General features: G+C 40.7%; 1 protein-coding gene across 1 annotated transcript in view; it reads left to right on the forward strand.

Annotated features, from left to right (window-relative positions):
• Positions 1-19,042, forward strand: part of LOC124620290 (ARL14 effector protein-like) — a 158,764-nt gene extending 139,722 nt beyond the window's left edge. The window contains exon 2 of the mRNA XM_047146961.1: positions 19,026-19,042. Within this exon, the coding sequence (XP_047002917.1) occupies positions 19,026-19,042 (17 nt within the window). The remainder of the gene's footprint in view (positions 1-19,025) is intronic.
• Positions 19,043-23,905: the final 4,863 nt, after the last annotated feature.

Raw genomic sequence — 23,905 nt, forward strand, 5'->3', positions numbered from 1 at the left:
ACGTTTCACCAGGCAACGCCAGTCAACTGCTGTTTGTGTATGAGAAATCGGTTGGAAACTATCCTCATGTCTGCACGTTGTAGGTGTCGCCACCGGCATCAGCCTTGTGTGAATGCTCTGCAAAGCTAATCACTAGCATATCACAGCACCTTCTACCTGTCGGTTAAGTTTCGCGTCTGTAGCACTTCATCTTCGTGGTGCTGCAATTTTATTGGCCAGTAGTGTATGTTGCAGGAAGCAAGTGGCTCACTAGGAACCTACGCTCAGGGAATTTCAACAGTGACGTTTTCACCCTTGCTGTATAAATCTGTAACGAAACCCACAGCTATTCTATGTTTGTTCTCTAATCCCTTGATATGTTCTATTAGGTACTGAGCCCAGGCTGTCGTGTTACATTCGAGTCTTGGGCAGACGTGTGTTTTGTACAATATTTTCGTTGTTATAGGATCGCACTTTCTGAAAAATTTTCCTATGAATCGCAATCTGGCATCTGGCTTACCTGAAATTAGTTTTTGTGGTTTTCCACTGGAAATGACTCCGCCTTCATACTCCTAGATATCTTAGTCACATGACTGCTTCCAATGATTGTTGTCCAATTGTGTCATCATAAAATGATAGGTGTTCTTCACATTTCTACACACTAAATTACATTTCTTTCTGTTGGGTATTAACGTCAAATCCCTGAACCAAGCGTCAACGCTATGGGAGATAATATTTATTGCTTTCGGTGACGCTTATACGAACAAAGCCAGCGGGCTTTCACATGATTGATTATCATATCTATTTCTACAAAGGGGGTATTTGGTCTACAGAAATGTGATAATACGCGTGCATAAAACATGTTTTGCGAGGGGCAAGTTTTTCTGCATAGTAGTAATTGTCCCTGGGTGTGTTTACTTATCCGGAAACATCTTTCTAGCACTAATTCAACCATGAGAAACCACTATGTACAGTAACCGTGTAATGGAAATCAACTGAACCAGCTTCTCATTGCAATTAAGTAGTGCGCTCTTTCTGCCCCTCCAGAGGTTAACAGGGCAACGTGTCTTGTTCAAACTAGCGAAATAATCTGAAGAACCAGAGCAACTGGTACACCTGTCTAATATCTTGTAGAACCCCAGGAAGCAAGCAGAAGTGCCGCAACACGACGTTGTATGAATTCGACTGATGTCTGAAGTAGTGCTGGATGGAACTGACACCAAAAATCCTGCAGGGCTGCCCATAAATCCGTAAGAGTGCGGAGAGGGTGGAGATCCCTTCTGAACAGCACGTTGCAAGGCATCCCACACATGCTCAACAATTTTCATGTCTGCCGAGTTTGGTGGCCAGCGGAAATGTTTAAATGCATAAGAGTGTTCCTAGAGCCACTCTGTAGAAATTGTGGACGTCTGTAGTGTCGCAATGTCCTGCTGGAATTGCCCAAGTCTGTCGGAATGCACAACGGGCATGCAGTTGCTTATGTACGCGTCACCTGTCAGAGCCGTATCTAAACGTATTAGGGTTTCAATATCACTCCAACTACACACGCCTCACACTATTATAGAGCCTCCAACAACTTGAACAGTACCCTGCTGACATGCAGGGTCGATGGATTCATTAGGATGTGTCTATATCTGTACATTCGTCCGACTACTCATCAACAGTCCAATATCGGTGTTGACGGACCCAGGCGAGGCGTCAAGCTTCGTGTCGTGTAATCATCAAGGGTCGCTACACGAGTGGGCCTTTGGCTCCGAAAGCCCATATCGGCGGTGTTTCGTTGAATGGTTCGCACGCTGGCACTTTTTGATGGCCAAACATTGAAATATGCAGCAAATTGGGGAAGCGTTGCACTTCCCTCTCTTCAGTCGTCGTTGGTCCCGTTCTTGCCGGATCTTTTTCCGGCCGCAGCGATGTTGGCGATTTCACGTTTTACCGGATTCCTGATATTCAAGGTACACACTTGAAATGGTCGTACGGGAAATTCCCGTCTTCGTCACTGCCTCGGAGATGCTGTGCCCCATCGTTCGTGCGCTGACTTAAACACCACATTCAAACTCACTTAAATCTTGATAACCTGCCTTTGCAGCAGCAGTAACCGATCTAACCAATGCGCCAGACACTTCTTATGTTATATAGGCTTTGCCGACCGTAGCTCCGTATTCTGCCTGTTTACATACTCCGTATTTGAATACGCATGCCTACAGCAGTTTCTTTGACGCTTAGTGTACAGATCTGAACGTGACTTTCCTTGAGATGTTGATAGTGAATCATGTAAGCTCGTCAAATAAAGCACGAAAAGACAAGGTATATTCATTTTAAATCATCGCAATTTTTCCCAAGGAAGTAGTATAGTCTTTTTGCTTATTAGCTGCCGTTAACCAGATCGTGTTGCTAAATTCCCAGTGTCCGTGCAAAATTCCACTTGCAAAAATTTAATTTCAACACAAAGCGGTAAATGTTATTATTTGCTCCTTGGGCAGTGCTGACAGTTCCGACAACGATGCCGAGTATGTATTGCAGCGTCCAACAGTCCATAAAATTCCTTTTAAATGGAACGAGGTGAGCTTATGTCGGGGTAACTGCTTTCTTACACCCTATCTTCTCATCGTTAGCCTCTTCTGACTTCCTCTTCCACGAGTATTCTCTTGATTTACTGCAAGTAGGACGGCCACATAAATTCAGCTACTGAATGTTGGATGAAGTTCATTTCCTCGGTAGGTTAACAGATGGCAAGGCCAGTTCGACTATATTTCTTATAATGGAAAGAAGAATGAGGTCTGTTAGCATTGACCGGAACATGGGAACAGTAAACTATTATTTAGGTTAAAACGAAGAACAAGTGCTAATTCTTGAGAAGGCACACTGTTTCTGAAAGCTTCCCTCTTGGAAGTGACGTGGGAGTAATAACTAATATTTACTAGGACGGCACTGAGAGAAATCGTATTCTTTGGCATTCACGACATAAAAAACCCCATACATATTCTTTGGTCAGTTGAGTAAGAAGTAGATTCATTTACTTTCCAGAGTGCAATTCCTTAATACGCTTTGATTGGTTATAATCATATCTGCATTCAGTAATGAACCCTGTTTCTACCTACACATCATATGGGAACTGTATTTTTCGTTTAGCTACAAACTGATCACAACGACAGCAGAGGTGAATAGTGCTGTCCATGAGAATACGAAAAACTGTCAGTTGGAAAAATAGCACATGGGAAATCCTGTACGGAAGGCAGAAATATCAATAATTTTGGAATCCATACAAAATGCACTTCTTCGGCTAACAGTTTTATGCTAATCGACGAATACACAATATCTTTGCTAGTTCTTGCTTTGATCTTCTGTAGTAAGTTATATATTTTGTGATATCTAGATCACTAAATATTCTTTAGCCTGACAGCTATCCTCTAGCCTTTAATATAAATTTGTTTGTATACTTTGTGAAGTTTTGGGATATATTATCTGTTCGTATTATAATACTCCTGGTTTCCGCCAATGTAGGTCCACAGTCGCACCGCTGAACTTTTCTGTAATAGTGATATTGTGTCCTGCTAAATCCATTAGCTCCTCATAAAAATTCGTTTGTGCCATTTGAACGTATCCTTGTGTCCCATGATTCAGTTCTGGGAAACAGCAATAACGATACAAAACTGCCTTATGAAATTTTAAACGCGATTTTTTTAACAATAAATACTTGTTTATTTCTTCTAACATGATACTAAATGTCTTATATTTTATGTACGTCTCGTATTGGCCTTCCAACCACTTGTTCAAAATATTTAGAAAAATCAGCTGTTATTATAAACAATAAATTTGTTGGAAAAGAGTTCTGCTTCATACTTTTTTAGTTAAATTTTGAAGCCGTCCTTCTTATCTGGGAAAATACAAGGATATGATATTACCTTTGCGGAGTCATCCGCTTCTACACTTACGTTGACTACTGAACGTTGAACTGAAGCAATTAAAGCTGTGTGCACATACCAGGAAAATTATTACTGTTTTCCAACTACAAATTTTTTTTCTATACATGTGACTCACTTCGTTTCCGACTTATATGGTAAGCATTACTTATAACTTTTGACAAAGTAATTAACAGACACATCGGAAACGAAGCGAATCCTGTCCGGAAATGTAAAGGGAGTACTATGGGATAAGTTCTTTATACGAGCAACGTCAGCAGTCGTCCCCACCAAATCAGAGGTTTTTCACCTATTCGTGCACATCTCCCCCTTGTTCTTATATTATTCTCCACTCAAGGTTTCTGTATTGCTAACCTGTCATAGTCTTTCAAACGCATTAAGTACAAAATGTCCAACATCTTCAGACTGTTTCGTAGTCAAAGGACTATTAAGTGTACCGCAAAATGTTTTACTGAAAACTATAATAGCTCAGTTTAGCATAACTGTGCCCCATTGTTGAACATATTCTACCACAATGAGTCACGTTGTTTAGCTAAACTGCCTAGATGGTTGACATATTTCTGGATTATTATCTGAAGAAGTCTCAGGGTTTTATACTAGTTGTTTTATAGACCGGTCGTGATATGTGATCGCTCATGAACATTATTCGTGCGACCTTCTCACAGATATAACTCCATAGACGAGACAGGTTTTCCATTTTGGTAAACAGCTATCGTTAGAAAGATATGCCTGCAACAGAACACGACTGTCGGACAGTGGATGCGCCACTTACAATGCAAAGTACCGAACATCTCATTCAAAAGATCCAGTCTCATGTAATCAAATCATTTATTTACCGATCCACAGCCAATACCAAACTGTACTATCCCTTTAGCATTGCTCAACATCTCTCGTCGATTATAGACCTCATGGAGTCTCTTACTGTGCGGTTCAACGCCAGTAGTACAAATTCGACAAATGTATTGTGAAAGAAAACGTTAGGAACTCACAGTGATGCAGCCATTCAGCAAAGGGCTTCATACTGATAGAATTTGGGGAAAGTGGAGAAATCACCGTCTGTCTTTGTGTTGTCGGTGATGACATTAGGAATGGAGCACAACTACTGATAGCACAACTATGGGGAATGATATCTGCTTAGACTGTATCAAAGGATCCGTCCCAACATTCCAGTCTTTCAGTGTCAATTCCAAAAAAAATGTTTAAAATGCCTCTGAGGACAATGGGACTTAGCATCTAAGGTCATCAGTCCCCTAGAACATAGAATTACTTAAACCTAACTAACCTAAGGACACCACACACATCCATACCCGAGGCAGGATTCGAACTTGCGACCGCAGTTGTCGTGCGGTTCCAGACTGAAGCGCCTAGAACTGCTCGGACACACCGGCCTGCGGTGTCAATTCCAACTTCGAATTTCAACTCCGAACTGTCCCAGCTGAATAGAACCGCAAAACGTTACTCGAAAGTACGAAAATCGCCATTTTTATGCAGATAGTCCTTCCATGGAGATCATTTCCTCTATTGGAATACATGAATTGTACACATACAGACTATTAAACAGTTTCAATTGCATTGATTACTTTTATTTGATACACAGTGTTGCCTCACAATAAAACGGTCAGAGAACAATCCTACGAAATTAGTCATACATGTAGACTATCATTCTGCATTCCTTCAACAGCGTAAATGAGTGCCGCAATGAAGCGAAACACAAGTTACAGTGGCAGCTGCTACAGAAATGAACGGAATGTGAATTGTAAAAAGTCTGCGCTGATTACCATTCTTCTTCTACATATAAAAGGCAGTGTCCCGACTTACTCATCATCCAGCCCAAACCATTAAGGATATAAACTTGAAATTGTGGAGAGGGTGTCGATCTTATACTGTAGGCGTTGTTTGCGAACTGATTTTTCGAAATTCTACTCCTAAGTGTGTGAAATACGGAATTAACGCTGCTTTGAAAATATGTTGTTATTAAGGCAATTTTGAATCTAAAACTACGAAAATTGATGTTTGGTTTCTCAAACAGAAATAATTCATTTTTTCCTGCTTTCCGTCGTTCCTTAGTTCTGAAACTTCTTTATTTCATAGATAAGGTATTTTCTCTGACAAACACAACGCAAACTTCCCCTAGTCATTTATGACCCACCATTTAGAACGATAGCGCACTATATTACTTAAAACAAAAGAATGTCCCTGACTTAGGAGAAATCCTAACAATAACCCATACATTTCGTAAGTGACTAACGTCACAGAAAATCTTCATTACATGAACTACTGCAATACAGGAAGCACCAATACAGCAAACTAAATAAAAAGATTCTAACTACTGTAGGATCTAACTACTAATAAGCATTTGCTTAGCAAAGGAAAGACTTTGTTTGCAGAGCAAACAATGTATTTAGCAGATTTTACCTTGATAATGTGACATCCAGACCCAAAAATTATATAATCGTCAACAATATTGCATCTCCATGATGGACAAGTCCAGACCGTACGCTACACGCTAACACTTCTGCCCTCTAACATCCATCACTGCCAACTATAAACTTCCAACTTCCATCACTGCTGGCTATTCACCACTAACTTCCATCACTGCTGACTGTTAACTTCCAACTGCGAGTCCGACCAGCCACAGAGTCTCTTACAGAGGGCCCACAGCGGTGTCACCGATATTAATGCAGATCAAAACGCTGCCAACATACAAACACATAATCAGGCTACTTGCAGCTGCTTCAAAATTCGTGGAGGTATGTTCTGTCTATGCTACTAAGTGAAGGCAGATTGTTTATTGCTATATGCCTTTCCCTTCTTTTATTTGTGAAGTATCTTCAGTGGTATGTAATATGTATTTCCTTTTATACATATAATAAATGTAATATGTGGTAGTTACAATAGGTTACTGCTACATTTTGTCATGGTTTTCTCTTCATTTTTAGGTTAGAATCAACTTTTGTAGCAAAAATTTCGTTACGTAAAATTATTGTTCGGTGCCACGATTTCCAACGCTTTTAGCCCATGTGTGTGGTCCTGGAGATATGTACATTAGTCTCCATGCTTTATTTGGCCGATTTCCGGCGTCCTTCAACCCACCGCTTACATCACTTGCACTTTGCATTTTGTGTTCAACATGTGTGTGTTTTCGGTGTGTAGTGTTTGCCAATGACACTGTGTCGGCCTCTCGTCTTTTGCTTGTGTTGTGATGTTCTGCATGTGTGTGTGTGTGTGTGTGTGTGTGTGTGTGTGTGTGCGTGCGTGCGCCTGTGTGTGTGGGCATTTTGTTGTGCGTAAATGTGTCGTTCTTTGTGAGAGTATGATTTTTTTGTAAATTTGTGTTTGTGTGTGTGTGTGTGTGTGTGTGTGTGTGTGTGTGTTTGTGTGTGTGTGGCGTGTATGCGAGAGAGAGAGAAGAGAGAAGAGAGAGAGATGAGGGAGAGGTAGATTCGTTAATTATTTATTCTAGTTATGTTTTGTACCTCTGTTTGTTGTTATTTTTGTGGCTAACATGATCAGAGAGTTATTGCTAATGTGGACTTGGTTACTGAGTACCTTCCATCTGGGGTTCACAGGTAGGAACTTGAAACCTAGATATAAAGCACACACAAGAAGTTGGAAACATTCTACCTTTGCCTAACACCAGGTAAAACTGAACTATCCCACATGGAACGTGATGCGACAGTTATTAGAGTAAATAACCACAACCAAAAGCTCTTGACATTGCAAGAAAACTTCCACATACAAAGAGCCACTGCAGTGAAAAAGAACTCAGTGACCACATTCGTATAAGCAATAACCCTCTTATTAGGTCAGCCATAAAAACAGCAAAAAACAATGCTCCGAAACATGACTAGAATAAATAATTAATGCCCCTTCTCTCTCGCACACGCGCGCACACACACACACACACACACACACACACACACACACAAATATAAATTTTTAAAAAAACTCACTGTCAGAAAGAACGACAATAAAATGCACACAGACACACGCAAAACCAGTGAAAATACAAAAATACACACACGACTCAAACAAGAGATGAGAGGTTAACACACATCGACAATTGGCAACACTGCACACCGAAACCACACGCATGTTGAACGCAAAATGTAAAGTGCGAATGAATTATGAGATGTGTTGAATCAAATGTGTGTGAAAGAACTCTGGAAATCGGCCAACTGGGGCATGGAGACTAACGAACACGTCTCCAGAACTATGCGCTGGGAATCGTAAGTAACTCCAAACGATAATTTCACATCACGAAATTTGTGCTGCAAAAGTTAATTCTAACCAAAATGACAAGAAGAAAACATGATAAAATGTAATATAGTAACATATTGTAACCATCTCATTATATATTCATTATATGTATTACATGCCACCGAAGACGCTTCACAAAAGGAGCAAAGACATACGGCAGTAAACAAACCGCCTTTAATTAGTTACATGCAAGGAAAATACCTCCACGAAATAAATACGTGCTTCAGCATTTCTGGAAACTTATCCGCTATTGGGGAGAAATATTAAGTGAAAATAATTTTGAGAATAAATCGTTATTAAAGAACTACTAAAGCATTTCTATAGCTTCATTTATGAAAATCGGTGTTTGAGTTCAGTGTTTCAGTGTTTCTTGGTAAACTCAACGCATAAGGGGATTAAATAAGGGATGAATATTTTTATGAAAATGTTTCATTACATTGCAACATATTTAATGCTACATCTATGAAAATAGTTATTTGACTTCTAAAGAAATATGCGTTAAGGAATGAAAGTTGTTTTGGAAATATCACCACAGGAACTCAAAAAGTAGAATTAACACTGACCTCCAACTCCAGCTACCAGAATCTCTTTTTGGTCAAGGCCCTGCCTCTATTGTCGTATTAGCGTGAGAAGTTCCAAAGATGTTACGGTTTGTGTACAACATAAAAATTCGATTAAATGAAAAAAAAAATATTGATGCAGACCGTACATTCTACGTGATCGAAGCAGCTGGTGCTAAGCTAAACACAAATAAATACTGTAATAGAAGTCTATGCACAAAAGCTTGACTTGGCTCCAGCACTTACCAGTTCGTCACATCTGAGTGTCGCACCATGTACTCATGGCGACAAAGTGACACCGCTCTGTGTCGCCTCGTTAAAACCTTTGAGCACCGTGTCACATATTCGCCCATACTACCTACTTTGACATCGAATGCAAGTCCTGCACTCGACAGCTGATTTGACAGGTGAATAAATATTTGCACAGTGGGCTACTTTACGATCGGTTCTACTATTGCGAAGAGTATACTTTCATGTCATGAAGAAGCTACACACTGAATTCAATCATTTTCTGAAGTCCTTGAACATGTGACAACGCAATGCTGCCTCGAATCATCATGAGACGGAAATTATAATCGGCTAGCTATATTCCAGGTTATTACTGTCCTGATTCTTGTACTTTATCTCAGTATGAGAAGAGTAGGGAGGACTCTGCTGAGATCCTGATAGTACCAGACTAGCTGCCATCTTAAGCATCACTTAGCGAGCGACTCTGAAGTCTGATATTACTTTTCAGTCCCTCGTGGACTGTCAGGCGTATATAAAAATAAATGATACTATACTAATAGTCTCCGCGATGGCTCTTCACCGTGAATGACCTATTTCATTTCATATACTACACTCGTTATTCCAATTTTTTTAAATTACATTGCTATAAGGATGGTCATTTTCTCGGATCTTGTACTTCGCTACGTAAATTCAAAAATTCATTTTGTTTTTAGTTACGTGGGTTCGATCTGTAAATCAATCTGTCATCACACATATTACGCAGTTGTCACTATTTTTTACACGAGGTTGTCGTTATGGTGGTGAGTAAGAAGACATCTAAAGCAGCCCTAAGTGTCAGTCTTTCCTGTGCAAGCACTTTAATCTCACAGCATATACTTCATCTTACATCCAATTGAGCCTGTTAACAATGGTTAAGCCCTGGTCTCCCTCCAAGACCTTTACGCCCATGCTTCTCTTCGTTACCACATCTTCTATTCTTTGGTACCACGAGATATATTCTATCAGCCAAATCCTCTTTTAGTCCTTTCGTAGGCCGTGGGGGATATAATTCCCACAAAATGTATTTCAGTAGAGAGTTTAAGGGATTTCCTGTTACCAGATCTGTACGTTCCTGGCATCTAGTGGAAGTCCGCTGCACCAGCTATACTTTCTGTTGTGAAATATAGCATTCAGGACGTGGGAAGTATATATGCCGTCAAACAACCATCAGAGTATTTTATGGAATGGGCTTGGGAAATTTACTTACCACTGAATTAATATGACATTTTTGGTCCTTGGGAATCATACTTACCACCAACTTAGGGGTATCCCGTAGCTTTTAGGGACATGTCTGACTACCTCTGTCTGCGCCCGACATCTTGTGGTACTACATTGAACAAGGTGTGTGAAAATTGTTGCAACAACCAGTTTCGGTTTATCGTGGGATCGTTACAGTTTTGAAACACATTGCGTTCCTTGTGCGATATACGTTATTGCGTGGTGAAGTTTATAGGACTGTTTTCACTTTGTGGTAAGTAAACTTTAATATAGATTTTTTTCCGTAAAGTAAAAGAAAAGATAGAAAAACAGGAAACACTGTTCATTATGTTTTTGCGTGTAATGGCAACACATAACAGCTCACAAAAGGGAAGAGGGAAATCCATTTACCACCATAGTTTTAATACTTCACAAAGCTGCTGTGGTGATATTCAGGGGATAGTCAAAATAACGTGAACACCTGTACATACTTTGGAATGGTTAATTAATAAAGAATTGGATCCCGTTTGCCCGTAATATAGCAGTGGTTATACTTGGAATACTGGCATATAATGATTGTATAGTCTCCAGTGGAATGTTATGCGACTCTTCGACCAGAACCTCTTCTAGCTGCTGTAGTGACGAGGGAGGCGGAGATATGCTCCGAAGTCTGCTCTCCAATACCACCCACAGGGGTTCGATAATATTCAATCCAGGGGACTGTGCTGGCCAGGGAAGACGTTGCAGTTCAGCTGCATGCTCCTCATACCACGATTGTACTGCGCTGGCTGGGTGAATAGGTGCGTTAGCATCCTGAAATATGGAATCATTCTTGGGGAACAACATTTGAATCATGGGGTGCACTTTATCACCTAAAATATTCGCATAACCGCTGGCTTTAACGGGGCCTTTGAGAGTAATGATGGGACCAGCAGAATATCATGATATGGCTGCCCACACCATCACACTTCCACCTCCATGCTTAACTGTTGCAATCAAGCAATCAGGACTGTAGGCTTCTTTTGCCGATCTCCAGACGTAAACGCGGGTCGATGTTGGAAATAACGAAAACGTTGACTCGTCTGACCATATGACGTGTTTCCACTGATCAGTCGTCCAGGATTTATGCGTCTGACATCATGTTTTACCCTTCTTTGCGCTGGTTATCGTCACTAATGGTTTCGGTATAGCAGCTCGTCCATGAATATTCGCTTTGTGGAATTCGCGGAGGACACTGTCGTTATATACGGGGTCTAGAAGGTAACTACTGACTTGTGCAGTCACTTTAGCTGCCGTAGTTTTGTGTAGGCCGCGTGGGGTAGCCGCGCGGTCTAGGCGCCTTGTCACGGTCCGTGCGACACCCCGCGTCGAGGTTCGAGTCCTCCCTCGGGCATGGGTGTGTGTGTTGTCCATAGCGTAAGTTAATTTAAGTTAGGTTAAGTAGTGTGTAGGTTTACGGAACGATTACCTCAGCAGTTTGGTCCCATAGCACCTTACCACAAGAAGTTTTGTGTTGTTTTGACACAGTTCGTGTTAGCGTACTACGATCTTTGTCATTTAGTTTTGATTTGCGCCCAGCATCACGATGTCTTTCCGTGTTTTGTGTAGCCTGTCATCACTGTTGAAACAGTTGCGCTCAAAACATTCAATAAATTAGCTGTCTTGGTTACTGCTGCTGCAACTAATCGGGCCCCCACAACCTACTCTCTTTGGACCACTGTTATGTCTTTCACTGCACGTCGACCTTGGCCTCTGAATGCAAATACAATGTGTGCACTATTCGTAAAAAACCTGCACTGTTGCCTAGTCCGTATTGAACACGCACAGTCCAGTGCGACACGTGCCTAACTATGCTTTGTTTACCGTCAAACAGAACCATCCAATTACTAGCATTGTTCACATTATTTTGCCTATACCCTGTATGTATTATCAAGTTCATAGTTTTTCGTCCTAAATCATAAAATTAAAATTATCAAAAAACGTAGTCAGTTGATCACAACTCTAATATGATTCTTTTATGAGTTCCTACAAAAAAGGCGCCCGCGGTGGGATTGGTAAATTTGGGCTTTTCTCCCATACTCGATTCAGTATCTCGGTATCGGTTACGCGATCTACGCATGCAGTCTTCAGCCCTCTTCTGTGGCGTCACAGTCCTCAGGCTTCTGTTCTCTAGTTGTCTGTCCCGCTCGCCGTCCACGTTTCTCCGCCGTGTTGGGCTACTCTCCAAGCACTTTCAGAAAACACTTCCCAATATAAAATTTTATTTCGATATTAACAAATTTCTCTTTTTTCGGGAACACTTTTCTTCTAATTGCGAGTCTGCATTTTATGTCCTCCCTACTTTGTGCATCATAAGTTATTTTCCTGCTCAAAATGAAAAATACTTTCACGGTCTCGTTTTCTGACCTACTCTCACTAGCAGAGCAGAAAAAACCTTAGCGAAACAAGGGACCTGGGGTATAATTCCATCAACATTGCCTGACTGAATTTGACAACATTCTATTACACTTATATCAGATTTGGCGATATTCGTCTTATTCAATACACTATCTGTTGTGTCTAGACAAGACAGCCTAGACACAATGAGAGGAAGCCGAAAGGCACGCGCTAAGCTAAAGCAGGATGGGGTGAGGTCTGAAACAGGATACGTAATGAATGCTATAAAGAAAAGTACGTAGCTTCTGGAATACTTAACTTTAATCCATCATTTGGTACATCTGGAGATTGTGGCGATACAAGTGAGACTCTTTAGATACATGCAATGTTACTAATGGCGCCTCGCTAGGTCGTAGCCATTGACTTAGCTGAAGGCTATTCTAACTATCTGCTCTGCAAATGAGCGAGGCTTCGTCAGTGTGCATCGCTAGCTACGTCGTCCGTACAACTGGGGCGAGTGCTATCCCGTATCTCGAGACCTGCCTTGTGGTGGCGCTCGGTCTGCGATCACACAGTGGCGACACGAGGGTCCGACATGTACTAATGGACCGCGGCCGATTTAAAACTACCACCTAGCAAGTTTGGTGTCTGGCGGTGACACCACACTATCCATTTCCTTCAGTTCTTTACGGGTCCTTTGCCGTCTCTGTCAGCATTACTATGCCGTGGACAAACTACCCTGAATTTTAATTCCCCATCTGATTTCTTCTTTCGATTGTTTTACTGCTAGCTCGATTTACAGACTCAGTAAACTCATGAACGTCTTATAACTGTTATTCCCTTCACATTATTGCTCCCCTTTCAGGTCGTTCGACATTTTAACTGCAATTTGGTTTCTGAATATAGATAATCTTCCAATTTATCTTAACTGCGCTACTATCTTTAAAACGTAAATGCTATAACTGTACATTTGTTATCCTCCAGCTTATATTCTCAGACAAGTAGTACGATCAGCAGCCATTCACGTGTTCTTTAATGTCCCTTGAGCCAAATCTGATATTCCCCGAGGTCAGCTCTTGCTAGTTTTTCCATTCTTCTGTAAACAATTTTTCTGAGTACTTTGCACCCCTGACTGATGGATCGGAAATGTTCACATCAATCAGCCTTTTTGTAACAGGAATCGTTACACTGAAGTGCGGGAGTTCTTCGCGTGTCTCAAATTCTTGTGTAGGTGGTAGGACAGTTTTGTCATGATTGGATCTCCCAAGATTCACAATATTTCCGACAGCATGTATTCTGCTCAGATGCCTTGTTTCGACTTAGATCTTTCGGTGCCCTGTCAAATTCTCCTGCCAATCTTACGTCTCTTTTCGCTCCTTCATTCCCACTGTCCAGTCGCATTAATTCGACCACATGTCCAAAGACTGAATACTGAGCTATCCCTTTTCTCGCCTGATATACTGAAGACTATGCCTGAAGGGCTACAGGCTGATTCCATATTTCTAGATTTGTGGAAAGCATTTGACACACGGTGCCCTATAGGAGGCTCTTAACGAAGGCACGGGCATATGGAATAAGTTCACAGATATACGAGTGGCTCGAAGAGTTTTTAAGTTGTAGAACACAGTATGTTCTCCTCGACGGCGAGTGTTCATTAGACACAAGGGTATCGTTAGGGGTGCCCCAGGGAAATGATTTGGCGGACAGGGTGGGCAGCAATCTGCGGTTGTTTGCTGATGATGGGGTGCTGTAGGCTTAGGTGCCGAAGTTGAGTGACTGTGGGAAGATACAAAACACTTAGACAAAATATCCAGTTGTTGTTATGAATGGCAGCTAGCCCTAAATGTAGAAAAACGTATTGTTCGGATACAGTGTTGCTAGTGTCCTGCTTGACACAGTCAAGTCGTTTAAATAACAGGGCGTAACGTTGCAGATTGATATGGTTAGAGATGTGAAAGATGTTCTGCACATGTTCATCTATACTCCGCAAGCCACTTTACGGTGAACATTCAATCTCCCCTCACAGGTGATGGCAAACCCTGTAAATGTTTTGCTGCTTGCCATAGAGATATACCACAGACGCTAAAAGAAGCAATCAACAGATAACACGCGTGAAGACTATGTGTTGTGCGACATGATTGTTAAACTTCTAGACGAGCATGTAATTGGCGCAGACATTTGGCTAGAAACAACTGAAACAGTCGATATTGCAGACTGTGGATCTACAGACGGCGAAGACACCGACGAAATTTGCACTCATGAAGACTCTTCGAGTGATAGTGGCACGTACCATCTTCAATTATCTCCGAAAGTAACACCAGCAACTACAATTACCTTATCAGACAAAGAAAATGCGGTGACGTATTGGTAGAACGAAAGTGGTAAGAAACGCCTACCTGTCAGTACTGTTCAAAATAAGTATCGCTTTGTCCGTTCTGAACGTGAATTGTATAGATGGAAAAAGGAAGTCCCTGGACGACGTAAGAGTCGACTGGAAATTGCGACGGAGATAAATGCGCGACTTTTTGAGCTATTTACCTATGCCAGACAAAAGTCATTTAGTGTCAGCGATACAACTTTGCGTGATGGGCGTTAGAGATTGCCAACGCGATAGGCGCTAAAGAATTTACAGGTTCTCAAAGTTGGATTAACTAATCAAAAGATCACATAAAATTGTGGCAAGAAAAATAACAAAATTTGTATCGAGAAACAGGTCGGAAAATGAAGTGACGCAAGTCGAAATGATAGGAGCTTTCCTTACGAATGCAAAAAATAAAATCGCTAGTTTTAGTGAATTGTATATGTACAATGCAGATCAGTCAGGTTTTCAAAAAGAAATGCGTGCGAAAAGAACATTGTCATTCAAAGGGGAAAAACATATTGAGGCGATTGCGCAGTCCACGACTGCACTCACCCATTCCTACACTATATAATGCCCATAATTAGTCTGGATTCTTCATTGCTGCCTAAACTATATGTGTGTCATCAAGAACCAACTGGACGTTTTGGACCACGCGTCAAAAGAACAATGTTCTACGCAAACACTCTTGTGGTAGGCGCATCGAAGTCTGGAAAAACGGGAAATGAAAACGTTACACCTTTCATGCGTCATACTTTTCTTCCGTTCTGCGGGAAGAAATCTTTTCTCCTTCTAGATTAGAGGTCAGGTCATAAAAGGTCTGATTCATTAAAAGCTGTATTTTGAGCCCACCCTGACAAAGAAGTAGAGATACTTCAGATCCCACCCGGCACGACGAACGTAATTCAACCTTTAGACACAGAATTTTTCCGTCAGTGGAAGGCATTTTACAGAAAAATAACACAGAAAACTATTGTGTGCAGATCACTGCAATTTCCTATCACCGTGACAATATTCTCAAGCTGCAATCAGTAGTACATTATCAATTTTCCACCCCACGGTTTCAGAATTTCATTAAATATGCGTGGCACTCCTCGAAATATGCTGATACTAGGCCTTATTCCTTCCTAACACCAGTCCAGTTTTGTCCACGGCCATCTAACAACGTCTGTGATTCGCAGGTCTGTCATATGTCGTCTTTGCTTGTATGTACTTGGTGCACCCGTATATTTATTTGTGTCATTTTTCATAGCTATTAGGAAAGAATGTTGTAGAGAACATATCAGCCATATTTGTCAACGAATGTTTAATTATCATACGATCGGTTTAACTGGGGGAATCAGCTCTCTCACTGCTGTGGCAAGAGAGCGGCGCGTAGCTAACGCCACCTCGTCCCTAGATGGTGTTGGTATAACGTAGCGAGAGAGGTCAGGGTTGTACAAGAGGCAGTTATAAGCGCGGAAACCATGCGACAATAATGTCTTACTTCATAAAATTGTTTACAGACTTCCAGGTCAAGGCAGCAGCTAAAATTCTGCATACAGACTTCTTGCAATGTTAACTCACAGTGGTAAAAAAAGCAACACAGGTTTCTAAATGACAAGTCTGACCATTCCGCTGTAAGTCGGAGTGAAGGAAGACATCGAAGCAGTTCGAAGGTGAGCTGCTAGATTTATTACCTGTAGGTTCGAACAACACGCGATTAATACTGAGATGCTTCGGAAACTCAAATGGGAATCCCTGGAGAGAAGGGGACGTTCTCTGGCAACATTCTCTGTGTCGCCCACGTACCTTTGTTGAGCACATTAAAAAATATACCTGTCAGAGTTTTCGACTGCCATTTAGCTGAGTGGTCTTGGAGGGACCCTTTGCCGTTTTATGCACGCACATGTCATTGTTGCACCCCTCTGCGATCACACCACAGCAGGGCGCGAAATAGGAGGGCCTTTGCTGCTTCGGGTCAGGTTAAAATTTCGTCGAATGTTTTTGAACGTTCGCTTGTGGATCCACCTTGAATACCAAAAGCAAAAATTGCGGTCGCAGTAGACTCCAAAGTGGTCAGTTGACGTTCAGTGTCGTTATAGCACAGTGTCCTTAAATTGGGGTTGAATCTTCCCGGAGGTGTCAAAAGAGTGTAACGTTGTCAAGAATGTCACGATGTTGCTCCTCGTGGCGCGAACTTTTCTTGTCGACAGTGACTTGTCACGGAATCTGCGCCCTAAGGAAAGGGTGGCTTCAATGACGCTCTTTATGCTACCCATTACGACGTTTTCTTGTCGGTTCTGAGTGGAGGTGGTGTCTGAAATGTTTTCCTCGGCCGCCCAGAGGAAAACCACGTGATTTAAAAAGCTGGGTGTCGCGATTCTGACCTCAATCTCAGAGGCGCCAAATAAGCGATGAAACGTGGGTAAGAGAGAGTGTGACGGCCTTCTCATCTTGTGATACGTGCAAGATGACGTCGGGCAGAATTGTAATAAAATCTGGTGCAAACGAGACATTATTAACCCACGTTAAACCTCACATGAATTTCTTATCTGTCGCCTTTCGTTCGCATGTGTGCACACCTTGCTGTTTGAAGCGTCTCCGAGCCCGATGGTGACATCTTGATGCCACGATTTTGCATTGTTACAGAGGATGGTTGTGGGCACGTTTATGATCAATTTCAAACTTATGCGTCACAATAAGAAACAATTACAGAGTTTCGAAGAAGTGATACTCAGTTTTGTGCACTGTAGCTTTACATCTTCCCCACTAGTTTGCGTATTTGTGTCATAATTCTTTTCTGCAGTGTCATTACAGTCCTCTTAGCTCCATCATTGCAGAAACCAGACTTGTGCACAACAGCACACTCTTTTCGACGTTTTCAGATCGTTAATATTACTTAATTTGCATGAGTATGGCGACTGCTAATTTCTGTGTTTCAAACACTGAATTTAACTAAACGGCAATTTAAGTGAAGGCCGTCCGCAGCTCGCGGTCGTGGGGTAGCGTTCTCGCTTCCCACGCTGCGGTTCCCGGGTTCGATTCCCGGCGGGGTCAGGGATTTTCTCTGCCTCGTGATGACCGGGTGTTGTGTGCTGTCCTTAGGTTAGTTAGGTTTAAGTAGTTCTAAGTTCTAGGGGACTGATGACCATAGATGTTAAGTCCCATAGTGCCCAGAGCCATTTTTTTGTACACATATACATAATTTAAAACTCATCGTATCGTTTTCCTATCTGTACATGAAGGCTGGTCTCTGGAACTACTGTAGAAACTTCGATACGTATTTTACTAATAGTTCCCGTGAAACCTTTCAGTTTTCCAATTACGCCAGACATGTCGTCCGGCAGCATATATTTATGGTCATCCTTGCAAAACAAGGCGGGTCGCTAGTCTTACTAAAAAACAATCTGACATCACTAGGAAATTAAATTCAATTTGCGAAGGTTAATAATGGTCGCTTTTGCTCATATAATTTGCATTCTTCGTCTCATTAAAATTTTGACGAAGTATGCTGTGATGTAAACGCATGTAAATTGTGGGCAATATACACGTTGTTTCAAAGCTTGACTGCAAAATTTCGGTACTCGATTCCTGGTATAACAGGAAGAAATACTGTCCAGTTAAGAGCTATGAGCGGCTCTTTATCTTCGAAACTTTAAAGCAAATCTCGTGTACTGCGAGCTTATTGCTTTCCATATTCTGGGAGGAGGTAGTATGGACCGAAACAAGAAAAAACATATCCGGTAAACACAGGCTCAAAAAGGCGTACTTTATGAGCTATGAGCACCTGTTCAGTAGAAGAGATGTATTCCACAGTAGTGATGATGAGCAAGTGCTCATAGCGCTCAAAGGATGTACTTTACGACCCATGTTATCTGGACTCTTTTCTTTTTTGCTCCACGCTACCACCTGTCACAATATGGAAAGCAGAAAGCTTGCAGTACACGACATTTGCTTCACAGTATCTATTATGAAGAGGTGCTGTAGCTCTTAGGGTACGCATTTTGTGGGCCCATATTGACTGGACTTTTTTTCTGCTTGTTATTTGAGGAGTCTATTCCTCAAGTTTTCCCGTCGAGATATGAAATCTCTTGTAATACTCTGACTTTTTTTTTTCAACAGGTGGTATGAATGTGTAGGGCAACATCTTACTGCAACATACCGGTTTTTGTGAATGAGGAAAAAATCCACGATTGGTCCCGGCGGAGGTTCGAGTCCTTCCTCGGGCATGGGTGTCTGTGTTTGTCCTTAGGATAATTTACGTTAAGTAGTGTGTAAGTTTAGGGACTGATGACCTTAGCAGTTAAGTCCCATAAGATTTCACACACATTTGAACATTTTTGAAAAAATCCACTTGTGTGTCTCCGCACTGCTGCGTATGTGCGATTTCAATGCTTCTCCAACGGCCGCTGTGACCGAGCGGTGCTAGGCGCTTCAGTCTATAGCCGCGATGCTGCTACGGTCACAGGTTCGAATCCTGACTCAGGCACGGATGTGTGTGGTGTCCTTAGGATAGTTAGGTTTAAGAAGTTCTAACTCTAGAGAACTGATGACCTCAGATTGACCACAGATGTTAAGTCTCATTGTGCTTCGAGCCATTTGAATTTCAATGCTTCTCCTTCACATTCCAGATGGTGTTGTTAAATACTTACTTGTAACTAAAATGTTTTAGTTCTCCTTATAGCCTTTAGGCAAATTATTAAAACAGTTTCTCCCTACTTCATTCGTTTTCATGCAAACCTGGATTCTGAACACTTATACCGTCTGTCCTTCCGTAATTAGCACTGAAAGGCACGTCGAATGGCAATTATCGTAAAGTACGAGACCTACCGAACGAAACTGAGTGACTTGGGGAATGCCAGAGATTCGACGCAGAAGAATAATTCCAGTGAAATTCTCAGCGCTGCAAGCTTGTCTGACGGTGTATCAATTTCCGCCATGACAGTAACGGGCCGCTGCCTCGGTACGGGCCCCGCTTTAAATTTGTGTACTGTTTACGGCATGAATGACGTGCACGCGGTCCGCTAGATGCAGCCTCCCTTATAGCCCTCTAAAATAGAGCAGACGGCTATATATCAGGCGCAAGTAAAAGGCCCATAAATAAGAACAAGTGCTCGAGGCTGGGTCGTTATATGTGAGGAAGACATAAACACAATATACAGCTAAGCAAGCCGTGATTTAAATCTGCCAGTAAGTTAGGTTGCTGCCCTTTCCAGATAGCGAATATCGTTCCAGATGGAACCGATACTACCATTAATAGCCACGGTCAGTTACGCAGATATTCGTATAAAGTTAAACTTGTTTATTCCATCAATGCGTTTTATGTATTAAAAAATTTTACTAAATATGTAAATAAAAACACCTTTTTCTCTTTCATTCCATCAGTATCAGGTATTGCATGTTCATATGTACCTCTGAAGTACATCCAAAACGTACGTGATCGTTTTTTTAAAAAAATTACATGATTTGCTTAAGGATTCGTCTATTGCGATAGTACATCATAATCCTCTTGGAAATAATGCGTATCTGCTGTAGGTAGTAAGAACATCATTTGGGGGTCGAGTGTTTCCTTCTTCCTCGACAACGCTTAGGCAGCATGTATGTCGCCGCTGTCACCGGCATTTCTGGGAGGCATTAGTAAATGAAGTCAAGTCGGACTTATCTGAGTACAGGGGATGTTGACGTACTAGAAATTCTGAATTATTTGTGAACATAGCTGATGCAAATAGCACTTTACAATTTTACACATCATCTATGTTTGACAGGTTCCATGAATTTGGCGTAGTAAATTTGCAAGTATTACTTATATGGCAGTATTCAGCAGACAATGAAGACAAGTAACGACTTCTCGACTGGGATTGCAAGGTACATACCAGTTTAAGTGTACTTTAGAATTGAAGATTATACAGGATGTAAGGGATACAGGCGTAGAGACTTTTATATGCGCTACTTTAATATGTACATATAACAACGTGTTGGTTATTTTTCCTCTGCGTCGAACAGTCTTCCCATAAAAACGTCATACAAATTACGACCTGATATTTTCTGCATGACCGTACCTGAGCCGAGTGGTGGGCAATGGCCAGCAGTATAGACTAATCGTCTCATGCACACGTGTCCACACTTCAGCAAGTGACTGATGCCCAGGATAAAATAAGCATTAATGACTTGATCTTGCCACACGTACTTGTAAGTGTTAACCAACCTAAAAAATGTGACTTGTATTTGCTACAATTATTAGTCTGAAAATGACCTGAGTACTGATTTCACAAACTGCGACATGGTTGCGGATTGAACAGTGACCCGAATACAGAATAAAATTACTTTACTTAACGTCAATGGTGACAAATTATATGTCATCAGACTAACGGTTTCTGTCTATAATGACCATCTTCAGATCTGTTTTGTAAAAGCAGGACATCTTTTTATAAAAAAGATCTGAAGATGTTCATAATAGACCGAAACCGGTAGTCAGATGACATAAAATTTTTTACCAAAGCCGTTAAGTAAAGGAAATTTAGTAAGTACTGAAGTTTTTCAGTACACTGTCAACTGTCATCAATAGAAATATCTGTACTTTCACCTCTTGCACCTTATCTATGTCTCTCTTAGCCACATCAAGTTGTTAGCTACCTACGAAAGTTATCTACATATAAAATACTGAGTATTCTATTTCAAAAAACTTCCTCTTCGTGTAGGTGTCATTCAGCTGCTGAACAATACTGACTGTTCGTTGGCCCTCTATTGTGGTTGTGAACAGTCTCATGAAACAAAAACTTTAATCTTAATGAAATGCTGAGTTTTAAATAATGTCAACGAATCTAATTAAATCCCAAATGAAACTAATTGTGTACTCAGTAAAAAAAACTTCACTGAAACTCAATGCAGAAGTACATTATGAATGTTACGTACATGAAGTGCAATGTGTGACTTCAAATACCCACAAAATAAAATACTGCCAACCTGCACTGTCCACTGTAAATTAATCTGCTTACTTAGTATAACACCTAAAATTTTGGCTACATGCTGTGTGCTCACAAGAATGCAAAGTGAGATCTGCTCTGAAAGAAAAGTATCTTACCTCATGCAAAGTATGCTATTTTGTGTCTGCTGTACTGAAGTCTTTGAAAGCAAATGGAAATCAGCAAGTGCAGTAGCTATAGAAAAATAATCGATGTACTACTAAATTTTTCTTTGCTTGTCAGAAAAAACTGGTTTTTTTGAAATGTTCCTTCAAAAATCATCTCAGTCAATATAGTCAAGAATGTACCCATACAAACATGCTTTCACCTCCGTAATAAAGTATTCCAATTCATTGCTTCCAACAAGCTTCACATACAGTATTGTCTCTCTAAGAACTGACCTACGAATATCTACGTGAGATAACAAAAAGAATATCAAGCTTTCATATACATAGAAAAATTTAACCCTATTCCTAGTAAATATGCGAAATGGTACAAGGGAATTGCATGAAAATGTAAGATGAAGTTTATGTACTAAACATATTACATATTTCTGGATTACCACAATCAGTGTGATCAGAGAACTTCGACATACACAAATAATTATTCAACGTTCCAAGAAAGATACAAAAGTAAAGTTTCGCTCTTGGGGCAATTGAGAAAACATCAGTGTCTTGTAATGGTGACAAACACCGATGAAAATGTGCAAGAAATCTAGTGAGTACACAATAATAGATCTTATACAACCTAATCACTCAGAAAATATTTGGTTACACAGAACTAACCAGTAACGCGTAAAACGTAGAAAACATAGAAATAAAAATACATACAAGAAAAACACACTAACACAGTGTAAGAGCAATGAAGTCATCAGAAAGAAAGGGTAAACAACTAAATATATCGTGGTTCATGTAAAGTAAAAGAGAAGGGAACAGAATGCACTTTACAATCAAGAAAGCCACTTTCTGATACTTTAACCACTTCTCACAAACTACTCTAATGTATCGATCAGCTTTCATCAATAGTACTCCCATTCACGTTTTCCATCTCTGCTTAATAATTTCTTTGTGATACTGTTAGAATACCTACAGCAAAAGCATAATGATATCATTTTCTCCCAATTTCTGGAATAAATAAGTAACTAACTCAACTTTTGATGAATCTCTGGCCATACAAAAATTGTGTGACACGTCTAAATGTCCAAAAATTTGACCATTAAGAAATGCATCACTTAAACTTAGGAGCTCTACTTACACCTGTTCATCTCAGTAACATATTGTGCTTTTAACAACAAGAAGACGAAGTTTTGGGGTTGCAAGAATTTTTATATCAAAAAAGTGATTGTAGAAGTTATTCCAAGAAAGCTATGAACTTGTCTTTTGATGGTAGGCACTACACTGGCTCTGACTGTTCCAATATTTGGATCAGGCCTTGTGCCTTCAGATGAGATTATGCATCCTAGAAACTTTACACTCGTCTTGCCAAATTCTGATTCTTCCAGATTAAGAGTGATTCTTGATTCTTTAAAATATTATGTAAACTATTATGGATACAGTTATGTTATTACCAAGATTTTCTGGGTATGAGAATTTTATCGACATGTGAGGTAAGGTGTCGCTTCAAGAACTGTGGTGAGATGAAGTTTAAACTGCAGATGAAGATGACAAAGAAATTTTAAGAGCAAACAGTAATCTGCAGAACTAATAGAACACCCCAAAACAGAAAAACACATATTTTCCACACTCTGGGTGTACTTCTATTTGCCAGAAACTTTCTCTCTAGTCGACTTAAGGTAATAGTGTTAAGTAGTCTTGAACCTAATATTAATCTAATCGATCAATCATTTCTCTCTAATGTGTGCAGTGGGCTGTTGTGTGAACAATTGTCGATTCTATGACACCTTGCTGTAGCTTTCACTGGCTCCCTGTAATATAACGGAATAACATCTGGCATAACAGAAAAATTTGTCGTGGCCTTTGACGTGAAATCTGGACTGAAAACCTTTTACAGAACCAGGACAATGGGTGAAAACAATTCCGC

Source organism: Schistocerca americana, chromosome 6 (assembly GCF_021461395.2).
Source record: "Schistocerca americana isolate TAMUIC-IGC-003095 chromosome 6, iqSchAmer2.1, whole genome shotgun sequence".
NCBI classification, from domain to species: domain Eukaryota; kingdom Metazoa; phylum Arthropoda; class Insecta; order Orthoptera; family Acrididae; genus Schistocerca; species Schistocerca americana.